Raw genomic sequence first — 26,329 nt, 5'->3', positions numbered from 1 at the left:
CGATTACAGTCAGTTCTGCTATAATGCGATAGTTGTGTTCTTGTAAAACATCGTGTTATAGGAATTTGCGTAATAGAAATAACAGGGCTTATGGAGAAAATAGGGTTAGGTGCAGATTACTACATTACTCGAAATCGAAAATTTTTTAGTAGTTAGCCTAACACAAAGGATAGCACAGTCGAAATAAATGTTACATTCATATCTAATAATGAAATCATACAGTAAATGTAACACTTTACCGTGAACAAATATGAATATAACTTGAGGGAGAAGGGTGATCTTGAGGTTGATAACATCGAGCTTCTCTTCAAGTGCTATAGCCTTTCTTTTACGATCACCACCGGGAATGCGATCAACAGAGCGCTTCTTGGAGATATTCTTCTTTACCATATTCACAGTTAATACCACAAAATTGGAGAAATAGTAAGCAAAAATCGCGTTACAGCAAACAAGCGTTCGCGTTATACAAATATCGTTCCTCTATTCATAAATCGCGTTGGAGCCAATTTGCGTTGTCAAAACACGCGTTATAGCAGAACTCACTGTACTGTATTGGCAGACGAATACTACAGCTGGTGAACCGCCAAATGCAAGCGAAAACATATTCAGGTCGGCTCGTAAAAAACTCGTTAATCGAGGGATTGCTCGTTAACTGAAGTTAAGAATCTTATGGAAGATAAATCGTTAACCGAGGCGCTCGTTAACCGAGGGATCACTGTAGTGTTAATTTCACATTATTGGGGTGAAAAATAAAATAAAAACTAAAACTTTGAGCAAAAACAAACCAACCAAAATATTATTAAAGAGGAGAAGGTCCTTTTGGCAGATACTGTATTGTACAGTACCAAAGTGGACAGGAGGGTACAGCAAGTGATGAGCAGTAAACAGTGATTCTAAAATCTTTCAATTTTCCTAATGCTTCAGGTACTTACATTTTCTCTTAATATCTTAAATTGTATATAGAGAGATGTGTTTACGAAATAATGATGACATAGTAAGTGTTTGCATTCTTTGCAGGATGCAGTACAATACAAAACTGTACTGGCAACTGAATGTGTTAGACAGATCAACTAAAGCATCTTTCACCTGATATTTTAACTATCCTAAATTAACAAAGAGAGAGAAATATCAACAACTTTTAAACAACAACTTCTGCCACGGATATATTACTGTTGTCAGGTCTTAATTAACTGTGACTGCTGTCAACTTATACAAGATGTGAATGACAAACATTTAAATATTTTTTTCCTCCTGTTCATATGATGTAATCAGTTGGTAAAATCTTCATTATACTGTACACCTCATTATCCCATCCACCATCATTGTTTATTATCCACATTATGTGCCAAGTTACACAATTATTATAATGAGTCAGACAGCACTGTTAACTTTCAAATCAGTGCTGCTACAGAGACAGCCTATTGATCACACCCTAAAGTCATCACTGTTTTAGTTCTAATACATGTTTGGTCTATACATTTTCAGTGCCTGCAATATATTGTCAACTAACAAGGAGACTTAAGGTGTAGCTGTGATACACTAATATGTTCGCATCACCAAAAGTTAATTTTTGATATATATTTGTTAATATTTTTATTCATCTCTCAACAGAAGTTAACACACAAAAGTCTAGTCCTATTATGTGTACAGGTAGTAGGCAGCTACCAAACTGGGAAGATATTAGAAGCATAATGTGTTGTCTAATGGTAGACCCTGCTGCCATGTTACCAAGTCCCAGGTTGCTGATCTGACTTTCTGCCTCATTTACACACAATTGCAGGGTCTCAATTGTTTCTCTTACTTTGACAACACAACATACATATATTGTTCCTCACTTTTGATCTTTTATTAATTTTTGCATTTCTTTATGTTTTATTATTATTACAGTGTTATTATTATTATCATTATTATTTAATTTTGTATTTTTATTTACTATGAATTATTATTGTTACATTTTCGCCCCCCAGGCCCCGATGTGGGTCAGTGACCTGTGCCCGGGTGGGCTAATCCCCATTAAAAAAACAGTACAGTACCCCTGTATAGTATAGTATAGTATAGTATAGTATAGTACAGTACAGTACAGTACAGTACAGTATTGGGGTGTATGAAGGTAGATCTCATTGATTAGTAATATATTTTGTACTGTAGTGTAGTCCTTTCTCTGACTTTCCTAATTGATATTTTAAGGAAACTGGACCCAAACTAATGAATAAAACCTTAGTTAACCTTGCAATGGTAATTCACAGAGGCATGACAAACAATATAATAAAAGTATTGCCTCTATTAGCAGTTTAGTAAAACTAATTATGATCAATCTGTAAATAATTAAATAAATTATCAAACATTAATCAGACATTGTGAAATATTTTAGACAGATGCAGCCTTCGTCACCTCCAACCTTTTCATGAGGTAATGCAGTACAGTACATAGATCAACATACTGATAACCGAAACCACTGTTTCAATGGGATATTGGGTAATTGGTTCCAGCTCACCGAAAAGTACATACAAAGTAAAATAAATAATGCAGTAAAGTATACTTACTTTGAGGTATGTATGTAGAAGGTTCCTGGATGATGATGATGACGGGAATTAGAAGTGGGGGTGGAGGAGAAGGGAGAAGAGAAGGAAGTGGGGATGGAGGAGAAATCACCTTTCAGGGGACCCATGCTTGATGCCGTCATTTCACCAATAAAATTTTAAGTTCACTGGGTGTAATTCAAGATTATTTTATTTAAATTAACACTGCACTGTGCTATATATTATCAATATGTTAACTAAAGTTCAGAATGACCAATAATTTCAATGGAAAATGCAAAAATATTCAAGACCCCAACAAAATAGATGCTCTCTCCACTGTTTTCAAAGCTTAACTGACGCCTTGTGGCCAACTCATGCATCTGATGGGCGCACAAAAAACTAGTTCCCTGTACTGCATATATTATCAATATGTTAAATAAATGTTAAAATGACTAATAATTTTAATAAAAAAAATAAAAAAAATATTAAAGAGCACAACTTTCTTGATATTTACTCCACTGGAAACGAATGTAAACATAGAACAGATTACTGAATTGGCGGACTAGCCCATCAGCTGATGCTCACAATAAAACATGATGTTCGTAAGGATTTCGTTAATAAAATTTTTGTTCGTTAACCGACTTGAAGATTCTTATGGAAGGTAATTCGTTAACCGAAATTTCGTTAACTGAACCGTTCGTTAACCGAGGGACCACTGTATACAGTAATGAAGTTATGGTACTTTCACTCTTACTGAAAGTACAGTAGAGTATACTGTATGTACAGTAACTGTAATCACTTTTTATGTCTTGACACTGATTTAACGGTACAGTGACCCCTCGTTTAACGAACACCTCGGTTAACGTAATTTCGATTAACGAACTGCCTTCCATAAGGATCTTCAATTCGGTTAACGAAGTTCTTACGAACCGATCCTCAACATGTTTTCGCTTGCACTGACCGGGCAACCAGCTTTAGTATCAGTCCGCCAATACATTAATCGGTTCTAGGGCTTAAATTCCTTACTATTTTAGTAAATATCAAGAAGTTTATACTATTCAATAATTTTTTAGTCATTTTAACAATTATTGAACATAATTGAAGGTAAAGTGACTAGTTTAATGCGCGGCATCCAGCCTCTTAACACAGCAAACAGGAGTTAGTCTCTCTCTGTTTTCACTGGAGGTAACATCTTGCTTGAGACTCTCTTCAACTAAACGCTTTTTTTCTGTGTTTCCAAGCAAATTATTGGTTATTTTGAAATATATTTTACATATTGACAATACATAATGCAGTGCAGTGTTGATTTAAAGAAAATAATCTTGAATTACACCAAGAGAGCTAAAATTTTATGGGTGAAATGGCACCATGGGGTGACTTATCTTCCACCCCAATGCCTTCTCTTCTCCCTTCTCCTCCACCCCCATTCTAAATCCCATCATCATCATCATCCAGGAGCCTTCTACATACACACCTCCAAGTAAGTGAACTTTTCTACCATTTTTGTTGAATTTAGGAAATTTTCGGTGAGCTGGAACCAATTACCCAAAAACCCATTGAAACAATGGTTTCGGTTAACGAACGACCTTCTGGAACGGATTGAGTTCGTTAACCGAGGGGTCACTGTATTCTTGGCTGATTATGTGCTGGTACAGTACTGTACAACACAGATTTTATACGAAGACAGCAGTGAGTAAATGGAGCCAATCACTGTTCATGAGCATTCTGAGCTTACCCACCAATACGCTTGGCACGTGTCAGCGCACCATGTAATCTCTTGGAAATTTGTGTGAACGCCAGGAAAGGAGAGAGTTTTATCGGATTTTCAAGGAATGCTAAAAAATTTCCCCTTTGTAATGGAAAGTTGTGGGGATAGAAAATTCAGCCTAACGGGGAGATTACTTTATAGTTTTCTGTAAAATAAGTCAACAACATGGTATCTGGGGTCCTTTTACCCACATTATTCACAAGAAGTCACATTTGCTACACGTAAAAGTTCATAGATGACTGACTACAGTACCAGGTAATGTTCCTTGTTTTGATCTAGTTGGTGCCTATCTAACTGTAGTACAATTTGCCTTTAGCCTTGAATTTGGACAATATCTTTGAAAATTGGATCAAGGACCTACAGCAAACATTTGTTGTGTGTATAATATTCAAAAGTCAACCATGTGGAATATGTCTCACAAAAAATGACTTGTTTAACTTCTGCATATACTGTAAAGTTAAAAAACCCACAAAAGGTGATGAAACATTTTTTTAAGTAAATGTGTTACTATTTTCTTGTAGTAAAGGTTAATTATCCTAATTTTATTACTGTAATTCCAAACTCTTGTTGTTGACTGTATATTTGCTTAGCTTGAGGCTAACATTCAAATTTCACTTAAGTGGAAGTATATTTAAAATCATTGATTTCTTTAAAACTAATCCTTAGTAAATTATTTCATACTGAACTTAACTCAAAAGTTATACTGTACTACTTTTCTTGTGTTCAAATAAACTTACTTTTTATAAAACACTCCTACTAATAGCTGTATATTACATCCAATAAGATATATGTCCCTAGTATTCATTCATATTATACATATTTTCAATACTGTACCATGTACAGTTGCAGACAACTCATTTCACACCTTTAACAACACAATACAGTATCTGGTGTCTACTGGAGGGTTGTGTAGGCAAGAGGGATTGGTATTTTTGTATACCCTCCCTCCCCAAGTGGTGCATGAAGCACAGTGGTTGCTTGTCTGGGCCATATCTCTCACTTTTTAAGATACAAAGCTGAAATATGATCACAATAGAGACCAAGTCCTTTGGCTAAAACATTTATTCTTTATTTTGTATTATACTTTTTGTTTTCTTGCTTCTCTGGCAAATATTTCACACAATCTTTGAGCCAAGAATCATAAATTTGGACATAATTGTGATCAAGAGTTCCAGCTTTTTTACCATTATATTGTACATTTTCCCATCCAGTCTCGAGGTGTTGGTGTGAGGTGGTGTACAGTGAACATGAGGTACAGGGTGGTGTACAGTGAACATGAGGTGTAGGGTGGTGTACAGTGAACATGAGGTGTAGGATGGTGTACAGTGAACATGAGGTGTAGGGTGGTGTACAGTGAACATGAGGTGTAGGGTGGTGTACATGAGGTGTGTGGTGTGTAGTGACATGAGGTGTAGGATGGTGTACAGTGGTGTACAGTGAACATGAGGTATGGTGTACAGTGAACATGAGGTGTAGGATGGTGAACATGAGGGGTGTGGGTGTGAGGGAACATGAGGTGTAGGTGGTGTAGTGAACATGAGGTGGTGTACAGGTGTAGGGGTGGTGTAGTGAACATGAGGTACAGGGTGGTGTAGAACATGTGTAGGGTGTACAGTGAACAGAGGTGTAGGGTGTGTAGTGAACAGTGAGGGTACAGTGAACATGAGGTGTAGAGAACATGAGGTGTAGGGTGGTACAGTGAACATAGGAGGGTGGTGTACAGTGAGGGTGTGTACAGTGAACATGAGGTGTAGGGTGGTGTACAGTGAACATGAGGTGTAGGGTGGTGTACAGTGAACATGAGGTGTAGGGTGGTGTACAGTGAACATGAGGTGTAGGGTGGTGTACAGTGAACATGAGGTGTAGGGTGGTGTACAGTGAACATGAGTAGGAGGGTGGTGTACAGTGAACATGAGGTGTAGGGTGGTGTAGTGAACATAAGGTGCTGTATTCACTGAATGTTTTGTACTTGTTTATGCAGACTTTTCTTATTCACAGTGTTATCAGACTTTTCTTATTCACATTGTTATTCCTGCTACAATTCTGACATAATTTACAGTGACAAGCAACAATCACCAACTATGAACCACAAGTTGATGCCAGATACTGTCAAGTGTTACAACTGTACACAACCCTACAGTTGGCATACAATTTCATTAAAACTTTGGTTATTCTTGCAAAAATGTAATATCTAATACAGCAACTGAAGAATAAAATACTTTTGTATCTATATGAGCAATTTGGTGTAAATTTGACTTCACCACAAAATGGCTTCTAAGCCCTTTGGCTAACAAGATGTAATAACTATTCATTAGTTTTCTCTTCAATAAACTCAATCTCTTCAATTGCATTCCCTTAACTTACAAGGTGGAACAGAAATGAAAATAATTTATAATAGCCAAGTTTACCAATGTAAGTAAATAACTGTACTACACTTACCTGTCTCCTATGGGTTTGTTAGTTCACAGATGAGCCTCATATTTGTCTAGTCTTACAAAATTTATCACTGTTGGTTATAAACGGCAGTACTGTTCTGTATAACAATATGTTTTCCTATTGGTCAACACCACTTATACAGTACATTATAAGGATCCTATAGAGTATTTTACATACTCAGGCCATTCAAGGGAGAACATGTAACTTGTATGAACATTAGTTAAGAAGGTGACTATGGTCAGTGTCTAATCACAGGCACTGCCAAAGATGACTTTATCAAGTGAAAACATTGTACTCTATGACAGCCACAAGGACATTCTGGGCAAGAATGTGAGAAATAGGCAATTACACTTACAGTTAACTGTCCTGAAAACAGCAGATAACACTAGGACATTGTACAAAATACTGATTGAATTTCAAGGCTAGTTCAAGCTATTTTGAATATATTACACAGATACATTATACATCTTGAGGAGCTTAGTGAACCTTTGACTTGTGAGGAGAAGCAAGTTTGACCATCATGGCATAGATCTTGGGGAAATACTGAAACACAAGAGAGGAAACTACATAAGTAATAACACTAACCTCTCTCTCTCTCTCTCAAAAAAAAAAAAAAAAAAAGGCATTAAAAATATATAAATAAAATACATTTATAGTGAACATAAAAGGTGTTCAGCACTGTCACTTTATGCAGTGGTTTAATGGCAGACTGCAGGATGTTGTTGACTTTAAGCATGTTGTATGTGCAGGTAGTATATCTTTCCCAGGATTGTCAATAAGATCTGCTACCAGGGTGACATGATCAGTGCAGGAGGTGGTGCCAAACTTATCTCAGTTACAAGAGTCACAAGTTGAGGGAGCTGTTGCCTTTAATGAGAACCCTTTACTTTAATGGAAATAATTATGCAACTGGCAAGACAAGAGTGATGTATGGCAATGAAACATGGGTAGTTTAAGAGGATGACATATGTAGGCTTGAGAAAGTTGAAATGACACTAGTAAGATGGATGTGTAATGTCATGTTTAGAGACAAGAAACCCTATTCATTGTTAAGAGGGTAGCTGGGTATTGAGAGGACTAAAAAAAATTCACCTAGAGGCTGATATTGTAAGGCATATGGAGAGAATGGAGGAGACCAAAGAGAATCTTCAAGAATAACATGAGAACAGGTTGTGAAAAATAGCCTCAGAGATAAGAAACCAAAGAGTGAAGCAACAAGACAATATGCAGTTTTGAGAGCTGCCATCACACAATCACAGCTAACACAAGCAAGCATGGAAAATTAAACACATACAAACATGGAAAATGGCTGAAATGATGATGACAATAATGGTGATAATGGTGAAAACAATTTTGCATAAAGAGACATCATATGTATTCTGTAAGGATGCATTCCAGGTTACACATCCACCTCACCTTGCTCAGACCTCTCTAACTACCCATGTTACACTGTCATACAACTTCACACTTCTCACACCAGCTGCATACATTATAACTGTCACATAAAGGGAAGGTCCTCTTGTACTTAATAAAGGCTGCAACTCCCCAAAGTTCCTCCACCCACACCACTAATCAATACTTTGGTTTTATCCACATTCACTTTAATGCTATTTCACTCTATTCCATCCTTTCATCTCTTAAATTTCTCCACTGCCTCTTCAATACTATCTGCTATAGGCACTAAGTCTACAACAACTCCCAGGGCAAGCCAGTCCTAAAGTCCTGTTATATTACCTCCAGCACCATGACACATAGAAGGGGCTCAAAAGAGACCCCCTACTTTCACTTCAAGTGGGGACTCATTTAAATTGAGTACCTTAGCATTCACATGTAGTTGTTTGAACAAAGCACATATTCAGTCACATTATACAGTACAATATAAATATGCCCCCTGTATTCTCTGACAGAATTCACAAAGTTGAACTTTGAAATCACAAAATTTTACTAGTGGTCAATCAAAGAGAGAATACTTGTACTGTACAGGAAAGCCTCCGATAATGACGGTTCTACTAAGGAAGATTCACATTTAAGACCCTGGTTAATTTAGGACCCAATTCAATTTACGCCTTTATTTTCTTCATATTTGCGATAAAAATACAATGAAAGATAAAATAAAATTACATTTTCATATATATAATAACAAATCCCGATATGTATATATAAAAAAAATAAATATGCCTTGCGCACGGAGGCTGCCGAGCTTGTGAGCGGTGACTCCAGCATAAACAGCGGTAGCTGGCGGGCCTTTTGTTTTCACACAATTGAACAGGAAAAGGAGAAAAACTTTCTCAGTGATGGGAGTGCAGGTTCAAAAGCTAAAAGAAAGTGTATCAGCTTAGCCGAGAAACTAGATGCGTTAAAACGATATGAAAAAGGTGTGAGGCCTGTGGATATTATATGGCGCAAGCAATGAACATATCTGAAGTGGATCTATTAACAGAATGAAGCATTAAAATTAACAGGGACGTGAAAAACATAAATGACCTCTACATAAAGATGTATGAGAAAAATAAAGCAGTTTTGAAAGGTTCTTTAGACAGCTTTATCATTCAAATGCCTAAACCACCAACTTCAGCATCAGCTTCAGCAACAACTACAGGTTCATTAACAGCTTCAGGTTCAACAACAGCTATGATATCTTTATGGAAAGCTTCAGCATCAGCCAGAGTTGAACCTGATGACTTCGTCATCGGAGTTAAAATTCACACAACATTCATTGGCTGTCCTTATATTTTAGACTTTACCACCATTTGTGAGTAGAATTTTTTATTTACATTAGTAAGTATTATTTAAAACTCATATGGACAGTAATAAGTGTTGCTTTCATATTCTTATGTAGAGAAATGACGATGGACAGTAATAAGTGTTGCTTTCATATTCTTATGTAGAGAAATGACGATGTTTTCACATATACGCACTTACATATGATGGCGTTCCCAATCTATTTCGTTTTTTCTTTACCATTAGTGGTTAGCTATTTCTATTGTTCCATTTATTAACATTAATAACATTACTTAGAACATACAAATTAATTTTTTTACATTAATTTTACTACAGCCTCAACCAGGGTCTTATTTTCTTCAGTTTCTTACGTAGAACCTTCGTCACTCACGAAAACAATGCCGTCTCGTCTCCTCTTGTGTGTTTTAATATTCTACATAATATTAATGAATTGTATTGTTCATTCCACATATATAAACATTAATTCAATCAAATACATGTTCAGTAATAGACAATAATTAATCTTTTATACTTATTCTTAATGAGATAAATGACGCGGTTTCCTGAGTGTGGAAGTATACATTTCTGTTCCACTATCACTCTTTTTTTCTTTACCATCAGTGGCTACTTCTACTATACAATAAATAACATTAATTAAAAACTTACATTTATTTTTTCTACATTAACATTAGTACAGCAACAACCAGGGTCTTATTTTCTTCAGTCTCAGATGGATAACTGACATTATGGGTGTAAACTCTGACAACAATGGCGTCCCCTCTCCTCTTGTGTGACCATATTATTATTATTATTGATTTACACTGTATAAGGTGCATTCATAAACATTATTTAAAGAATTTAGTTTGCATTTTTCATTAACTGTATTGTTTTGGGGGAAAAGAGGATAAAAATGCCACACAAAAGATATGAAAAGGTCACACTAGGGAACACATCTCATTATTGTTTCTTTGTTTTAATGGTAATTAATGATTCACGATACGATGATTCACCTTACATCGCAATACTGGAGGACACATTACCGTCGTTATCTGAGGCTTTACTGTATGGCTGGCCATGAAAATTAATAACTGTATCATAAATTTTCAATAGATATGCAGTATCAAAATTGTTTGACAGTGTCTAGTGAATATTGTTGATGATAAGTGTGGTACAGTATAGTAACTATGGATATAAAGTTTAAGAACAGTGGAGTAGTCTAATGAATTGTATGTTACATAGAAAGAAACAAGATTAATCATACATATAAATATTTGTGTACTCCAGTAACTGTGGACAGGGGAATTATCTCCAATAAGACCAGTTCCTCAAAATTAAATAAATCACACTCTGGGGTCGGAGGTACATGACCAATGCTGAAAATACTCAAGTGCTGCAGAAGAAGACAAATGTTGAGAACCCCTGATCAAACTTGTCACCTTTAATTTAACCCTAAGTACTGTAGTTAACCAATATGGTCTGACCAATTCATTCTTGTTTCTATTCTAACCCTTAAGTCTTCAATCAAGCTGTTATAGATTTTACTCACCTAATGTTGTCAGTCATTCACTTGAGGTCCATGTCATCCCAGACACATTATTAACTCACATATGCTACAAATATCTTCATTTCTTGCGCTGAATTTATTCCAACTCACATTTTACTTTTCTATTTAATAATAGAAAAAGAATATTTACTGAAAACTGTATGAAGAATTGTACTTACCTGAAGAAACACATAAATAACACCCAGGTATGCTAAGATAGCCATTGTGAGTAGAAAATCAAACGCAGCAGGTTTGACAGCATAGGCAGCCATAGTGGCCCGGGTGACATCATAGAATGCCCACTCAGGGTCCCTCTTATCAGCTTTCAGGAAGGTGACTCGTGCCTCATTGGTGTATCTGCCAGAAAAACCACTGTTAGGCATTTTATTTGAAAACAATCCCTAAATAAATCAAGATTACAGCGATATCCCCATTAGCCGGAATAATTGGTGCAGAGCTCTTCTGGACATGAGAGATTTCCGTTTTTTTTACGGGCATTAGCCCACCCGGGCACAGGTCATTTTACGACCCACATCAAGGCCTGGGGGCAAAAATAGAATAAAATAATAATAATAATAATAATAATAATAATAATAATAATAATAATAATAAAATTAATAAAACTTAACATAAATAATAATAATAATAGTATGGTAATAGTAAGGAGCCATAATTGAAAAATAAAAATAAAAACAAATATCAATAGTGAGAAACAATATATGTTTGTTGTGTTGTCAATGTAAGAGAAACAATTGAGACCCTGCAATTGTGTGTAAATGAGACAAAAAAATCAGATCAGTAACCTGGGACTTGGTCACAATTTTTGTGATGCCATATGGCAGCAGGGTCTACCATTAGACAACACATTATGCTTCCAATATCTTCCCATGCGGTAGTACATCCCTGCCTGGTAGCTGCCTACTACCTACTACCACTAATTGAGACGACTCTCTGAAACACGGAAAAATTCCACATCCCCAGAATTTTTCCGAGTAATGGGAATATGTTCCCAAATGACGAAAAATATGGAGTTACTGGAATTTTTCTCAGAATTTTCAAAAAAATGCACCTGATTTTCAATCTTGGAAACTCATTCCCAGACCAGAAATTAGAGAACTTTTCCAGGAAAATTCTCAGCCAATTCAAAATCTGGGTATTGGAGAATTCCGGCTAACAAAGATATAACTATACCTCTATTTATATTAACTTTTATAGGAAAAAATTACTTATTATAAAAAGTTTCATGGTAAGTAAATTTTCTGTGGAACACATCCTTGACGTATAAAGATGACCCCCAGATACCACATTAATAATAATATTATTATTATTAAAAAGTAACAGTTTATTGAAAAAAGTTCTGCAGCCTGAAGGCTGAAAATATACATTGGACATACATGACTTATTACATACACTGACATTAGGGGGGGGGGGATTGTAACAGAAGCTTTCATTAGAGGAAGGTAAAGGAACATACAGCGAACATACTGTACATATTAATATTCACAGTGGAGGTCACGAAGGTCACATGGGCTGAGTGTTGAACAGCAAACACATGGTGTATTAACTCCCTCACAGATGGTGTTATGGGGGACCTCACATGGTGTAGTAACTCCCTCACAGATAATGTTATGGGGGACCTCATGTATGTATATGTGTGTTCATGTGACTGATTCATTTGTGTAAGTTATGTAATTTATTATACTGTATGTTATGGAAGGGAATGAAGTGCTTATACTAGTACAGGAGATTTAATGTGGGTCAGTGACCTGTGTCCGGGTGGGCTAATCCCCATAAAAAAAAAAAAAAAAATGAAAAACTATGAATATACCTGTACATGTATTTCATAAAATACTATTTTCAATACAAACACATGATGTACACAACATGTTATAATAATAATAATACATAATAATAATAATAATAATAATAATAATAATAATAATAATAATAATAATAAATAAATAAAAATAATAATAATACATTAAGCCCACAACATGTACAGTAGTTTATAAAAAAAAAGAAAAAAAAATAAGTTACTGTACCATAATTGCATTGTCAGGTTTGAATATAGATTTTCAAGTCAATTAATATACAGTATATTCTTTTTATATTGTAGCCTTAAAATTAGCTAAAAACAATGACTAGTTTGTATTTATCTTAGGTGCCCGGACAAGTAATTTTTCAATTGTGTGCGCCCGGCAGTTGTCTGGAAGACATTTAAATAATTAATGAAAATACCCGACAGGACTTTGTCAAGTGCTGTTTAACCAATGAGGTGACGGCAGGGGAAGCCGTGTGTGCTTAACCCTTTAGGGGCCAGAGTATCCCTTAGGTATTTTATTCTGGCTAATGCCAGGCAATTTTATTCAGCTGAAGGGAGCTCCTGCCCACTAAAGGGTTAACCTAATGCTATATCACAGCTGAGCTGATCCCTCTTATTTCTGTTGGTGTATTCTCACAATGATCTCTCCTGAGAGTCTGTAAAAGCTGCCACTGATTCTTGTTTATACAGAGTTACGCTACAAATTAGTAAGTGAAAACATCGACATGAAAAAGAAGCATTTGACCAGGTGAGAGTAAAAGACATTTAGAAGGACACATGTGATCTGAGAGTTGATCGACACAATATATAAAGGTTTTAAAAAATTTATTTAACTTTCCCATAAATAAGAACTGCATAAGAAAATGCCCTCCAAAATTGGTGAAGGTAAATAAATTTCATAAATCACTTGCCTGGAACAAGAAAATATTTCCTATAATCTGCACAACCTGGTTTAATTTTCCTTTGGAATACCAATCAGTGATTGACAACTAATTAATATATTTTTTTTAATTTACTATACAAGTTAAACCTCAGTAGTTCGGGATCCAATAGTTCAGCACAATTTGTATCTGTTGGCCTTGGTTTTAGTTTGTGAAACTGTTGCTTGGCCAGCTGTCCAGTACGGTGCCACTGTAGCTCCCAATAATCAACAACATTGTTTATAACTGCCACAGCTCACTTGTAGTGGTTGGTGCTTCTATATTCATCTCCTTACCTACCTGGTACTTATTTCAGTGTCACAGTTGCATAAAATTATTGTGCCAGGGCACTAATACTGCACTGTTATAATGTGGTCCAATAAGCCTGGGTTAGGTGTATACTTACCTAAGTTGCATCAGTACGATACAGTCTACACATACAGCTGTTTTCTCAGTCATTTGGGAGTTAGGTGAATACTGTACATTCAGGAGCTGGCTTCAACACATGAATGGGCTTATTAAACACATTTCCGAGGCCTCTCACAAGAGTCGTACGCACAATGATGCATAAGACTGTTGTGAGAGGACTCAGAAATGTGTTTAATAAGCCCATTCATGTGTTGAAGCCAGCTCCTGAATGTACAGTATTCACCTAACTCCCAAATGACTGAGAAAACAGCTGATTACTTTTCCTTTTTTATTTTACTTAAGTTTTGGTGGTTCAGAATTTTCAATAGTCTGGCACCAAGCTTGCTATGTCAGACTAGTGAGGTTCAACCTGTATTAAACTTGCATCTTGCCATAACTTTACCTGCACTGATTCACTGTTAATCTGTATCTATAAGCCTTGGATTTATAATGTATTTTTAAGAAGATAAAGGATAAAAATATCTCTGTACCTTGAAAGTATCTGTTGAAGTGTGGACACCAATGGGTTATTTTTCCCTGACAGCAGCTGAGGAGACCGTGGCTGTGATGTCAACAGATCCAGCCATGATTTTACACTTTTCTTGGTCACTGCCTGGAGAACATATTGTTGCATTATTATATGATTGGATGTACAGTTACTTAACAGAAGCTTGAATAATGAGTCTAACCAAAATGGTCAACATCACACTTAACTAAAATAAGGTAAAGTCAGGAGCAAAAGTTGATCCCAACCAACACTCCTAACAAACTTGCAAGTGGAATTATTTATAACAATATCTCAGAACCAGGTTGGAAAAAATCATGATTTTTAAAAACAAATAAAAAAAAACGATTTATTTGATTAACATCAGATTTTTTTATTTAAAACGATTTTTTTTTCATTTTTTTACTAATTGCATTAAAATAGTATTTTTAAATCATAAAAACAGTATTTTTCAACCAAGCTTATTCAGGATAATAAGCAGAAAACTGGCATTAAGATATTTATGCAGTAGAAATACCAATGGAATTTAACACAATAATATTCTTTTTGTAAAATAAAAGAAAACTGGTAACATATCTTACATGTGAGTGCACACATCCAAACGTAATAATGAAATTTAACATAAATGCTCTTATAGGATTACAGTGTTTCAAAAATTAATAACTTGACTTCTTCAAGTTAACAATAATATTCTCATTTTGTAAAAAAAATAATACTGGTAACAAGTTTATTTTCTTACATTTGTAGGATTACAGTGTAGATTAAGAATTACCGGTAATAACTTCAAGTCAACACAATATTCTCATTCTGTAAACAACAAAAATAGTTCAAAACATTTAAATTAGCTTAGTTGAACATTGAAATGCTTATGTACTGTGACAAGCTTAGATGCCTTTTCCTGTCCAAGGCAATTTCTTCCCTTTGAGTGTACAAATCCATATGTGGAAAAAATTCTCTCAACCCCTGCTGATGATGCAACAGCTGTAAATAATTGCCTAGGAACATCCATTACATTTTCTGTCATATCATTGGCAAAATACTGCCACCAAGCATGGGGTGAGAGGTTTTACAACATCTTTACCAAAATAGACCTCTTTAAATGGTGCACTTCTTCCATGGAAGGACATTAATGTTGAAAGGAAATATGGAAGAGACTCGCGCACATACTGTTCTGCAATGTCTCGCTGCTCAGGAGTCAGATGTCTGCCCTGATACCTTGGATCTATCACATTAGCTAGAAAATGGGCAGGTGTCGATGCTACTTTGATTCTTTTTTCAAAATTATCCATAGCCTTCTTATCTGCTAAATACTCCTTAATATCAGTTTTCAGTTTTACCCAGATTTCTACAGCATCACTTAATAGGGTATGTTCTCTCTGGACACAGTCCAATGCCACAGCAATAGGCTTAAGTCTCTCTAAATAGTCTTCTGCAGTTCTTTTTAATGCCTTATCATTAACTTTCCTTTCAATTTTCTTATCAATGTCTTCACTATTTTCTTTGCACACTTTGACAAGGGTCTCCCAGTTCTTTAAATAAGATTCAATAGAATCTGTCACTGTGTTCCATCGTGTGTCTGATGGCATTACTAGCATTGTTCCTCCTGCTCTTCTATACAAAGATCATGGGATGTGATGATTTCTAAAGTACTTAATGATTTCAGTAATGTGCTCCTTAATGTTCTTGATTTGCAGGTCTTGTGAAAGCAAATTTAACAGGTGTGCAGAACAACCATATGTTATAATGGATTTACCTTGTCCGAATTCACTTCTCATTTTTGCCATATTAGCAGCATTATCTGCTACACAGCTTCTTACTGTGAATCCAAATTTGTCTTCACACTTTTTTGTAGCACATTCAGCTAATTTAAACAGATATTCAGCTGTGTGTCTTGATTCTGTGTCTACAGAGTCAACAAGATAAATACAGTTGTCCGCTGTTAAAGTTATATACATACTATAGGCTTATTATGGACATTACTCCATCCATCCATGGCCATGCAAACTGTTTTCCCACTAAGTTCATCTGAATAATTCTTAATCACTGAATCGTAGGCTTGATCCAAGAGAGACCCTCCAATTTGATGTCTATTAGGTGGAACATATCCTGGTCTTAGCATTTTAATCATCTTGATAAACTCTTCGTGCTCCACTGTTCGGAAGGGTGAATATGATCAAAGTTTCACAAAACTGGAGAGAACAGACTATAGTACAGTACATAATTATGTAAATCCAAATAATGTTATTAGCCTGCTGCATTGCATATACTTTTCAATCATGTAGAATAAAAAGGGAAAACAGTTATTAGTAAAAAAATCATTTTGAATTAAATCGATTTAAATCATGTGATTTAAATCATTTGATTTAAATCATAACAACCCTGCTCAGAACACTTCTCAGTTTTTGCCATGTATAAAACAGCCACAAAACCTGAAAGGTCTAGTAGAGTCTCAATTCAATACAGAGATAACTGCGCTTACAACATGTTCCTTTTTGAAAACAACCTAATGAATGCTAACTGGGATCTTGTCTATGCCTCCAACAACCCTAACATGAACAGCTGTAACTCATCTTGCATCTTCAATGCTTGCTTTGATAAATGCTTCCCCCTCAAGACTAAGTCAGTGAAAACTGTATCCATTTCCAAACCCTATATCACAAGCGAAATGAAGATAATGATAAAGGAAAAACACAAACTTCAAAGGAAATTTGCAAAAAGACCCATAACTTTCGGTGATGCTTACCGAAGTATCAGAAATAGAGTAACTCAAGCATTTTCTATACCAAAACGTTTCCAGTTAATGTAGTCTCCATGTATAATTAGAAAATTATGGGGGGCCCCGTGTGCATTCAGCTAACTACATTAAAGGTAAGTGCTCAGTCACACTGTATCCATTCCTCATTATTTAATACTTTTACTAAAGCTGACAAAAAAACGGGAAAAATTTGTAAGGAATTCGTTAACCAAAATTTTTTCGTGAACCGAAGTGAAGATTCTTATGGAAGGTAATTCGTTAACCGATATTTCGTTAACCAAGGGACCAATGTATGTATGTATGTATGTATGTATGTGTATGTATATGTATATGTATATGTATATATATATATATATATATATATATATATATATATATATATATATATATATATATATATATATATATATATATATAGTTAACCCTCACTTTACGCGGTCCCACATTCCGCGTTTCCACGTTTACGCGGTGCCCTGCCGGAACCCAGGATGCTCACATTCCGCGGTGCGTGTACCCCTTTACGCGGAGAGCGGCTGGCGAGCCGCGCCATTTTTGGATCCAAACCTCCCGCCATCCGCCATGTTGTGTAAGCGGCGCGAACATGGTGCGCACAAGGTCGCCCAGTCATCAAAACATTACCAGTTCTTCACCCGCCACCCACCACAGCCGGCCCAAGTCAGTGATAGTGATAATTATGGTGAGGATATGGACTTATATGGACTTTGGGGAGTTTGACAAAGAGGCCCTGCAAGCCTCTGTGGTGGATAGTGATACAATTGATACCAGTGATACAGGTGAGGGCCAATAATCTGCCCTCTGCCTCGGAACCAACCGCCCATCCCCGTGTGCCCAGCCATTTTTTCTACTTATGTAAGTGTTAAAAAACCTAATATTATTGATATTTCTCTTAATTATTAATTGTGTGTGCATACCATCATAAAGTTAAGATAATATTTTTACTACAACATAGTTGTGTGTCGTCAAAAAGTGGAGTTTGGGGATCGGCCCGGACTCCATTTCAATTAATCCCATATGTTATGTTATTCACTTTACGCGTGACCCTCCGGGTTACATTAACCGCGTAAAGTGAGGGTTAACTGTGTGTGTGTGTGTGTGTGTATATATATATATATATATATATTTATCATGTAAATACATCTTCAAAATCCTGTCTGAGAAAACAAACTGTGTTAAGGACAATATTGTGCTCCCCACTAAAAAATAACTAGCATTCAATCTACTTACCAAACCATTATCAAAGATACCATCTACAGATGTATTGTAGATATGACGAAGAAGTGCCGTAGCTACCAATGCTGTGTTACGAGTCAAAGCAGTTATGTCTACATTCTCTGGTGTGTCCAAAACACTTCCACGTTCCCCAGTCTTGGGTCCCTGAAAGTGAACAAGAGTTGCTAGAAGACAATGAAGCTCATCCCCATTAGCCGGAACAATTGGTGCAGAGCACTTCCGGGGATGAGAGATTTCCAGGTAACCAGATGACTTTCTCAAACCCGGAAAAATTCCTTATCCCCGGAATCTTTTCCGGTTACCCGGTACTGGTCAAAGTTTCCTAGTGTCTAAACTAGACATCTTGCACACACAGACACTAGCCCACTTCCCCAGAATGTCTCTGGGTGCTGGGGATGTTTTCCTCGAGTCTAAACTACCTGAATCCGTAAATGCAGTTCTAATTAAGTTAGAAACTCCATTTCTTTATTATAAAAATCCAGAATAGTTTATCTAAATGTTTGGTAAAATAAATATATTTGAAAATTAAAAATCTTTATGATATGGGCATGAATGAAGTTGTGTGTTATAGCAAAGACTAGTACTTTCCACTCCCATGGGGCTGTGGGGGATTAGTGGGTCTCCTGTACCTGCCCTGACTTCTGATGGAAGGTCAGGTCACCCTTTCTTGGCCGGGAGATTAGTGGGTCTCATGACCTGAAGATGTCTTGAATATACACGAAACCTAAAGTATTTTTAGAGAGATTGTGATAAGTATAAATGATCAAAGTTGTATCCCTTCAACATTACATTATTTAACATTTTAAAATATGGAGTGAGAAAGCAGAAAGGTGTGGGTGATTGGAGAGATGGAGTGGAAATGAGTGTTGCCAAGCACTCCTCAACAGCTAATATTTAACTCACAGTCACACACATGCAAATTTGTCACACAATAAGACCTTCACTCCTTATGTCTGCCCTCTTAATTCCATTGTTTGGTGTGTGTGTGGTGTGTGTGGTGTGTGTGTGGTGTGTGTGGTGTGTGTGTGTGTGTGTAATGTTTGGCTGAAGAGTGTGGGAGTCAACCTTTTTGGGGAGTGAGGGGGGTGGGGGGAGGCTGCACGGTCATCCCCACCCCCCCCCTCCTCACTCAAGTGTGGCTAATTGTGATAGGGAGATGAATTCGATATCATAATGATCCTTAATAAATTCTCTACGAAACTTTTCCAATAAGATATCCTTGAACGAAATATTTCTATCTGATACAGTGATGGAAATTCCATTCTCTTTTAAAAAAAAAAACGTAAGAAATGTTGATACCGGAGTCAGTAAAATCAGTTCTAATTTCGTTACACACCATTTTTTATCAAAATAATCCTGTATACTTTATCTAAAAGTTTGTTTAAATAAATATATTTAAAAAACACAAAAGCCCTATACGATACGGGCGTGAAAAAAGCTGTGATACTTTTATCCTCTTCACCACTGATTGGCTCCTTAGTCACTTGGGCGATCGGTCATGTCTGTTACACACTGTTGGCAAGTGTTCTTGTGTACTGTATATATTGTACTCCAGGAGATCCTGTCATCTTTAGCCTAGAATAGGCAGACGCTTCACTCAATTGACTGTAATACATAGCTAATCATGTCTTAACACTTGTGATGAAGGTTGGCTGGGAGATTATACTGTCGGGTCACGTTACTAACCTGACCTGATCCAATGTCAGGTCACCCAGTGTTGGGTGGGGGATAAGTGGGTCTTATGACCTGAATATGCCTTGAATGACATTATTTTTTTACCTATGAGGTATACACATAGTACTATACTGTAATGTATATGAAGGGTACTACATGTATTAATAAGCACAGATTATTACAGTAACGTATCTGTACTAATTAATGAAAAACAAATAATTATTATAGTACTGTACATATCATGAATGAGTCAGTACTTTAGACAAACAGTGAGGGAGGGAGGGGGGTGGTGCAGTCACTTTTACCCCCAATGGATCCTTCAACCTCTTACTAGTTCACAATGAGAGATTAACCTTATAAAATGTCATTGACTTGACTTACAAGAATATAACTTGCATTGCTGGAATTCTTGTAAGATATATTAATATTAATAATTAACTTAGTACATTTGAGTACTTTTACTTTTACCCTCTTCACCACTGATCGGCTCGTTAGCCACTTGGGCGATCGGTTACATCTCTGTTATGCACTGTTGGCAAGTACAGGTTGTGATAATTTATGTGGTTGCGGTTTCAAAGCTTTGTGACATGACTAATGTATAATGAGTCTCCATATGCCCAGGTTTATTCATTGATCAGTTGTCTAAATGCAAAAGTAGTCCTGTCGAGCCATCATGTATCAATTAATTTTAAGATAGAAATTATAATGTAAAATGTTATAACACAATGGTTTAGTAGTGCTGTTGATGTGTGTGTTGTGTAAGTGTCTTGGCATGTCACCTCACCACCTGACTCCTGAACAAACTCTTCATCAACTTCTTCAAATCCTACAATGTGCTTGGCAAGCTCAAAACGCACACACACGGGAATTAAGACAACAAGCATCCAGTGAGGGTCTTGTTGTGTGACTGCCTGGAGGCGAATTAAAAGATCTTCTGTTGAGGAGCTTATCACTTGGCAACACTGGTGCATGTTACCACTCCATCTCTCTAATCACCCACACTTTTCTGCTTTCTCACTCCATATTTTAAAATGTTATGTCATATAATGTTGAACGGATACAACCTTTCTCATTTATACTTATAACAATCTCCCCCAAAATACTTTAGTTTTTGTGTTTATTCAAGACATCTTCAGGTCATGAGACCCACTAATCCCCCACCCAAGAAAGAGTGACCTGACATTCCATCAGAAGGTCAGTAAAATGAGACCACTATTCCTCCGCTCAACCTCGGAAAATTTGTTCCTAAAACCAGAATTTTTTTTCAATTCCAGCTATCGGAGAGTTCAGGGTTTGACGGATTCTGGCTAATGGAGATATTACTGTACAGTAAAGCCTCGAATAACGACAGCAGTGTGTCCTCCACTATTGCAGTGTAAGGTGAATTATCTTATCGTGAATCGTTAATTACCATTAACACAAAGCAATAATAAAAATGAGATGCATTCCCCAGTGTGACTTTTTCATATCTTTTGTGAGGCATTTTTACCCTTTTTTCCCCAAAAACAATACAATTAATGAAAAATGCAACTATATATTCATTAAATACTTTATGAATGAACCTTATACAATGTAAATCAATAATGATGATAATAATAATATGGTCACACAAGAGGAGAGGGGACGCCATTGTTGTCAGAGTTTACACCCATAATGTCAGTTATCCATCTGAGACTGAAGAAAATAAGACCCTGGTTGTTGCTGTACTAATGTTAATGTAGAAAAAATAAATGTAAGTTTTTAATTAATGTTATTTATTGTATAGTAGAAGTAGCCACTGATGGTAAAGAAAAAAAGAGTGATTGTGGAACAGAAATGTATACTTCCACACTCAGGAAACCGCATCAATTATCTCATGAAGAATATGTATAAAAGATTAATTATTGTTTATTACTGAACATATATTTGATTGAATTAATGTTTATATATGTGGAATGAACAATACAATTCATTAATATTATGTAGAATATTAAAACACACAAGAGGAGACGAGACGGCATTGTTTTCGTGAGTGACGAAGGTTCTACGTAAGAAACTGAAGAAAATAAGACCCTGGTTGAGGCTGTAGTAAAATTAATGTAAAAAAATTAATATGTATGTTTTAAGTAATGTTATTAATGTTAATAAATGGAACAATAGAAGTAGCTAACCACGAAATAGATTGGGAACGCCATCATATGTAAGTGCGTATATGTGAAAACCGTCATTTCTCAACATAAGAATATGAAAGCAACACTTATTACTGTCCATATGAGTTTTAAATAATACTTACTAATGTAAATAAAAAATTCTACTCACAAATGGTGGTAAAGTCTAAAATATAAGGACAGCCAATGAATGTTGTGTGAATTTTAACTCAGATGACGAAGTCATCAGGTTCAACTCTGGCTGAAGCTGCAGGTTCAACTCTGGCTGATGCTGAAGCTTTCCATAAAGATATCATATCTGTTGCTGAAACTGTTACTGAACCTCAAGTTTTTGCTAAAGCTGCTTATGATATTGAATTTGATGGTGTAGCTGAAGTTGTTGACAGTTTAGGCCTTGGAATAATAAAGCTGTTGAAAGAACCTTGCACAGCTGCTTTCTTTTCTCATTAATTATACAATACATCTTTATGTAGAGGTCATTTGCATTTTTCACGTCCCTGTTAATTTTAATATTTCTTTCTGTTAATCGATCCACTTCAGATATGTTCATTGCTTGCACCATATAATATCCACAGGCCTCTCACCTTTTTCATATCGTTTTAACGCATCTAGTTTCTCGGCTAAGCTGATACACTTTCTTTTAGCCCTTGAACCAGCACTCCCATCACGTGCTCTCCTGCTATGTTGAATAGGGGCTAAAAAATGCCGTAAAAAACCTGAGAAAGTTTTTTTCATTTTCCTGTTCAAATGCGTGAAAACAAAAGGCCCGCCAGCTGTGACTGTTTATCCTGGCGTCACCACTCACAAGCCCGGCAGCCTCCGTGCACAAGGTGTGTTTTTTTTATACAGTAATACATATTGGGATTTAATTATTATTTATATTTAAATGTAATTTTTCTTTATTTCTTATAATATTATTGTCGTAATACGAAAAATGTAATGGTGTAAATTGAATTGGGTCCTAAATTAACCAGGGTCTTAAATATGAATCGTCGTTATCGGAGGCTTTCCTGTTGGTATAAAAAGCTATACGGTTATATAATATAAAAATAAAAATTCTTACACTATGTTTGGTGAGCCTAAGTATTTGGCCAAACTACTAATTCCACTGACTACACATTCTGAAATGATTTGGTGTAGTAGTGATGATCCTTCACACCTTGAGAGGCCTGGACCAGTATAGGAATGTTCTTTTACTGCACAATCCTTTTCCTATACAAGCACCCAGATTGTACAATGGGTTGCCTGCATTCATACAGGTATTCCTGTATTTACCAGTACATGCAGAAAATCTGATGCTTTCCCTTTAAAAAACACTTTAAAATCACTTTGAATACATATTTGATGAATTGTACTAAATTCTTTTTTCCAACAAAATTTTCTCATAAATAGGGATGTGCTTTATACGGCCATGCACCTTATAGGCCAGCAAATACGGTAGTTGTTCAACATTTATGAGCCTAAATGTGGAGGGGAGGAGAGCCAAGAATGACATGGGGGAGAGTTTGTAAGAAATTACATTTGGCTTAAGAACCTGACAAGAGAGACTGCAGTGTGGAGAGCTGCCATCAGGTAACTGTGATTTACCCATACAAGTGTGTAAAATGGCTGTATAACTATGATGATGAATTAAATAGGATGGAGAGATCGTAACAATGATGCACAATTATGTCGTTTCAAGAATTTTTTACCAACTGCATAAAACTGATCTTGGCTGTAGGTGACAATACATGATAATAATTAGTAAGCTTAGCTGCTGGCAACAATGAGGTAAAATAGTAGTTACTGGGAGCCTGGAGAGTGTGAAGGCTGGGAGTCTGCGCATACTGTACTTCTCATGTTCCCAAGCCTGTGTGTCTTCCTGGAGATTGATCTTGCGGTGGACCATCTCCACAGTAACTCCTGCTGCTGCTCCTGCCTCTTCCAATGCCTAAATGTAAGAAAACATACAACTGGAATGAATGAATTTGCAACTTTGTATGCACAAGCATCTGTCTATGTGAATAGCAATGCAAGTACACTCAAACGCCATAGTTTCAATGCACCCTATACCCCTGACTCAATGGAAATCATAGTCTTGGCTTCATACCGAACGCCCCCCATCGTACAGTGGTGCAATGTGGTAGCTCGAAGCTTCACTGTATTGTGTAGAAATAGCAGTTCATGTTGTAATATCTGAGAGAATATATGCACGATACAGTTTTTTTAGTGACTTCTCAACACTTTATTTACCATCACTATACTTAACATTACTCCACAAGAGGGACCGTTCGGTTTGCTGCCCTGACTACGATTTCCCTCGAGCCAGGAGTAGTGGTAGAGGGTGCATCGAAACTATGGCGCCTGAGTGTACATATCCATTAATGTATGAGAGAGAAAGATAGTATATTATGTGTTTGCATATTCACCGATTTATTCACTAATCTGTTATCTAGTGTTTGTACAAGTAGTCATCATTATCACTCAGTGGTAATAAATAACATTGTTAGTAGGTAACACCATATCAAACACTATAAAGCATGTTACAGTGATCCTGTTGTAAGTTGATTTGTTGAATATTCTCTCTCCAGGAACACATCCTGGGTGAATACCTTCAGATACAGTTTATCCTTTTATTTTCAAGTCAAATTACAAGCATTTTTTCTACTACAGCAAGTCCTCATTTAACATTGCCCCGACAACGTTGTTTCGTTATAACGTCGCTACTCTTTAGATCCCCATGATACAGACAACGTCCCGCCGATTCGGTGTAACGTCGTCACGGACTACTTTGTATGGTGCATCACCCTCTATCACCCAGTCAGAGCAGGAGGAGGAGCCACCCTCGGGGTTTGAGTGACTCGCCACCCTCCTCCTCTCCCTTACCTACCACACATGCGCTCCTCCTCCGCCCATCAGTGAGTACAATACAAAATGAATTAGTTTATTTATCTTTTGGGATGTATAATATATACTATTTTCTATAAAAATTCCATTGTATTTATGTATTTGTAATGTATTTTATGGGGCAAAAGGAAGGATGCTGGAAATGTAACTTCCATATTTGATCTATTTCTTATGGGGAAAATTGATTTTGTTATGTTACGGTTTTCAGGAATGGAACCACGACGTTAGCGAAGACTTACTGTATTGAAGATTTGATATTAACCATGACTCACACATCATAAAAGGCTGATCATATGAGAATATAATACGGAATCAACACAAAAAACCTGGCAAATACGTCAAGACCTGGTTCACAGCCACCATATATACTGTACTGTACAGTATCTTCCCTCTTGTACTTAGTCGCTCTCATCATGTCTACAGCAAATCTGATTAGACCACTACAGTACAGCAGCTACATTATTTAGTGAACAAGTGTTGTTTCATAATATTTTTATTTTAACCAATTCTAAAACCCTCAACCACCCCATTAAAAACAATTATTTACTCAACATAAAAACAGGTGTTTTGAAATACAGTAGTAATGTTATCAGTGTCCAAAAGAGAACAGTTAAGGAAGTTTTTAGTGTATGTTTTGGGGCTGCAGTCCTGTAGTCACTCTTCCTGCCAACGCCTCTCCCATATTTTACAAGACTTTCAATGCCATTTTGGGATTTAACACAAATTACCACAGCAGGAGATATTTTAGGAGCCCATCTCTCATGTTAAGCATTGACTACCTATATTAATGTTATAATGAGATTTGGCAACCCTAGGAGCCCTGTTAGGGGGGTGTTTATGGATGGGATTCTCGGGGGCAAACTCCCGTGGTCCGGCACCTCACTGGTCCCGAGGCTACTGAATTAGAGAGGTTGGACCTGTATATGAATCTATGTCTCACAGATAAATGGGTAGAGAAAAAATAACTTATGACT

General features: G+C 36.3%; 1 protein-coding gene and 1 long non-coding RNA gene across 3 annotated transcripts in view; one reads left to right on the top strand and one right to left on the bottom strand.

Annotated features, from left to right (window-relative positions):
* Positions 1–6,143: 6,143 nt before the first annotated feature.
* The window catches only part of LOC121871758 (nicalin-like), a 33,515-nt gene continuing 13,329 nt past the window's right edge, over positions 6,144–26,329 (bottom strand). For both annotated transcript variants that reach the window (XM_042374194.1, XM_042374195.1), the window contains exons 8-12: positions 24,256–24,399; positions 18,643–18,792; positions 14,629–14,750; positions 11,167–11,344; positions 6,144–7,266 (exon numbers count right to left, since the gene is read on the bottom strand). In XM_042374194.1, the coding sequence (XP_042230128.1) occupies positions 7,201–7,266; positions 11,167–11,344; positions 14,629–14,750; positions 18,643–18,792; positions 24,256–24,399 (660 nt within the window). In that variant the 3' untranslated portion in view covers positions 6,144–7,200. The remainder of the gene's footprint in view (positions 7,267–11,166; positions 11,345–14,628; positions 14,751–18,642; positions 18,793–24,255; positions 24,400–26,329) is intronic.
* LOC121871759 lies at positions 24,323–26,298 on the top strand. The gene is made up of 3 exons (XR_006089941.1): positions 24,323–24,405; positions 25,198–25,366; positions 25,564–26,298. It is a non-coding gene; the product is annotated as an uncharacterized LOC121871759 (long non-coding RNA).

The sequence above is a fragment of the Homarus americanus genome, unplaced genomic scaffold, assembly GCF_018991925.1.
Source record: "Homarus americanus isolate GMGI-L3 unplaced genomic scaffold, GMGI_Hamer_2.0 scaffold39675, whole genome shotgun sequence".
Lineage (NCBI taxonomy): Eukaryota > Metazoa > Arthropoda > Malacostraca > Decapoda > Nephropidae > Homarus > Homarus americanus.
The sequence above is the reverse complement of the archived record's forward strand: the minus strand, read 5'-3'. Positions and strand labels throughout refer to the sequence as shown.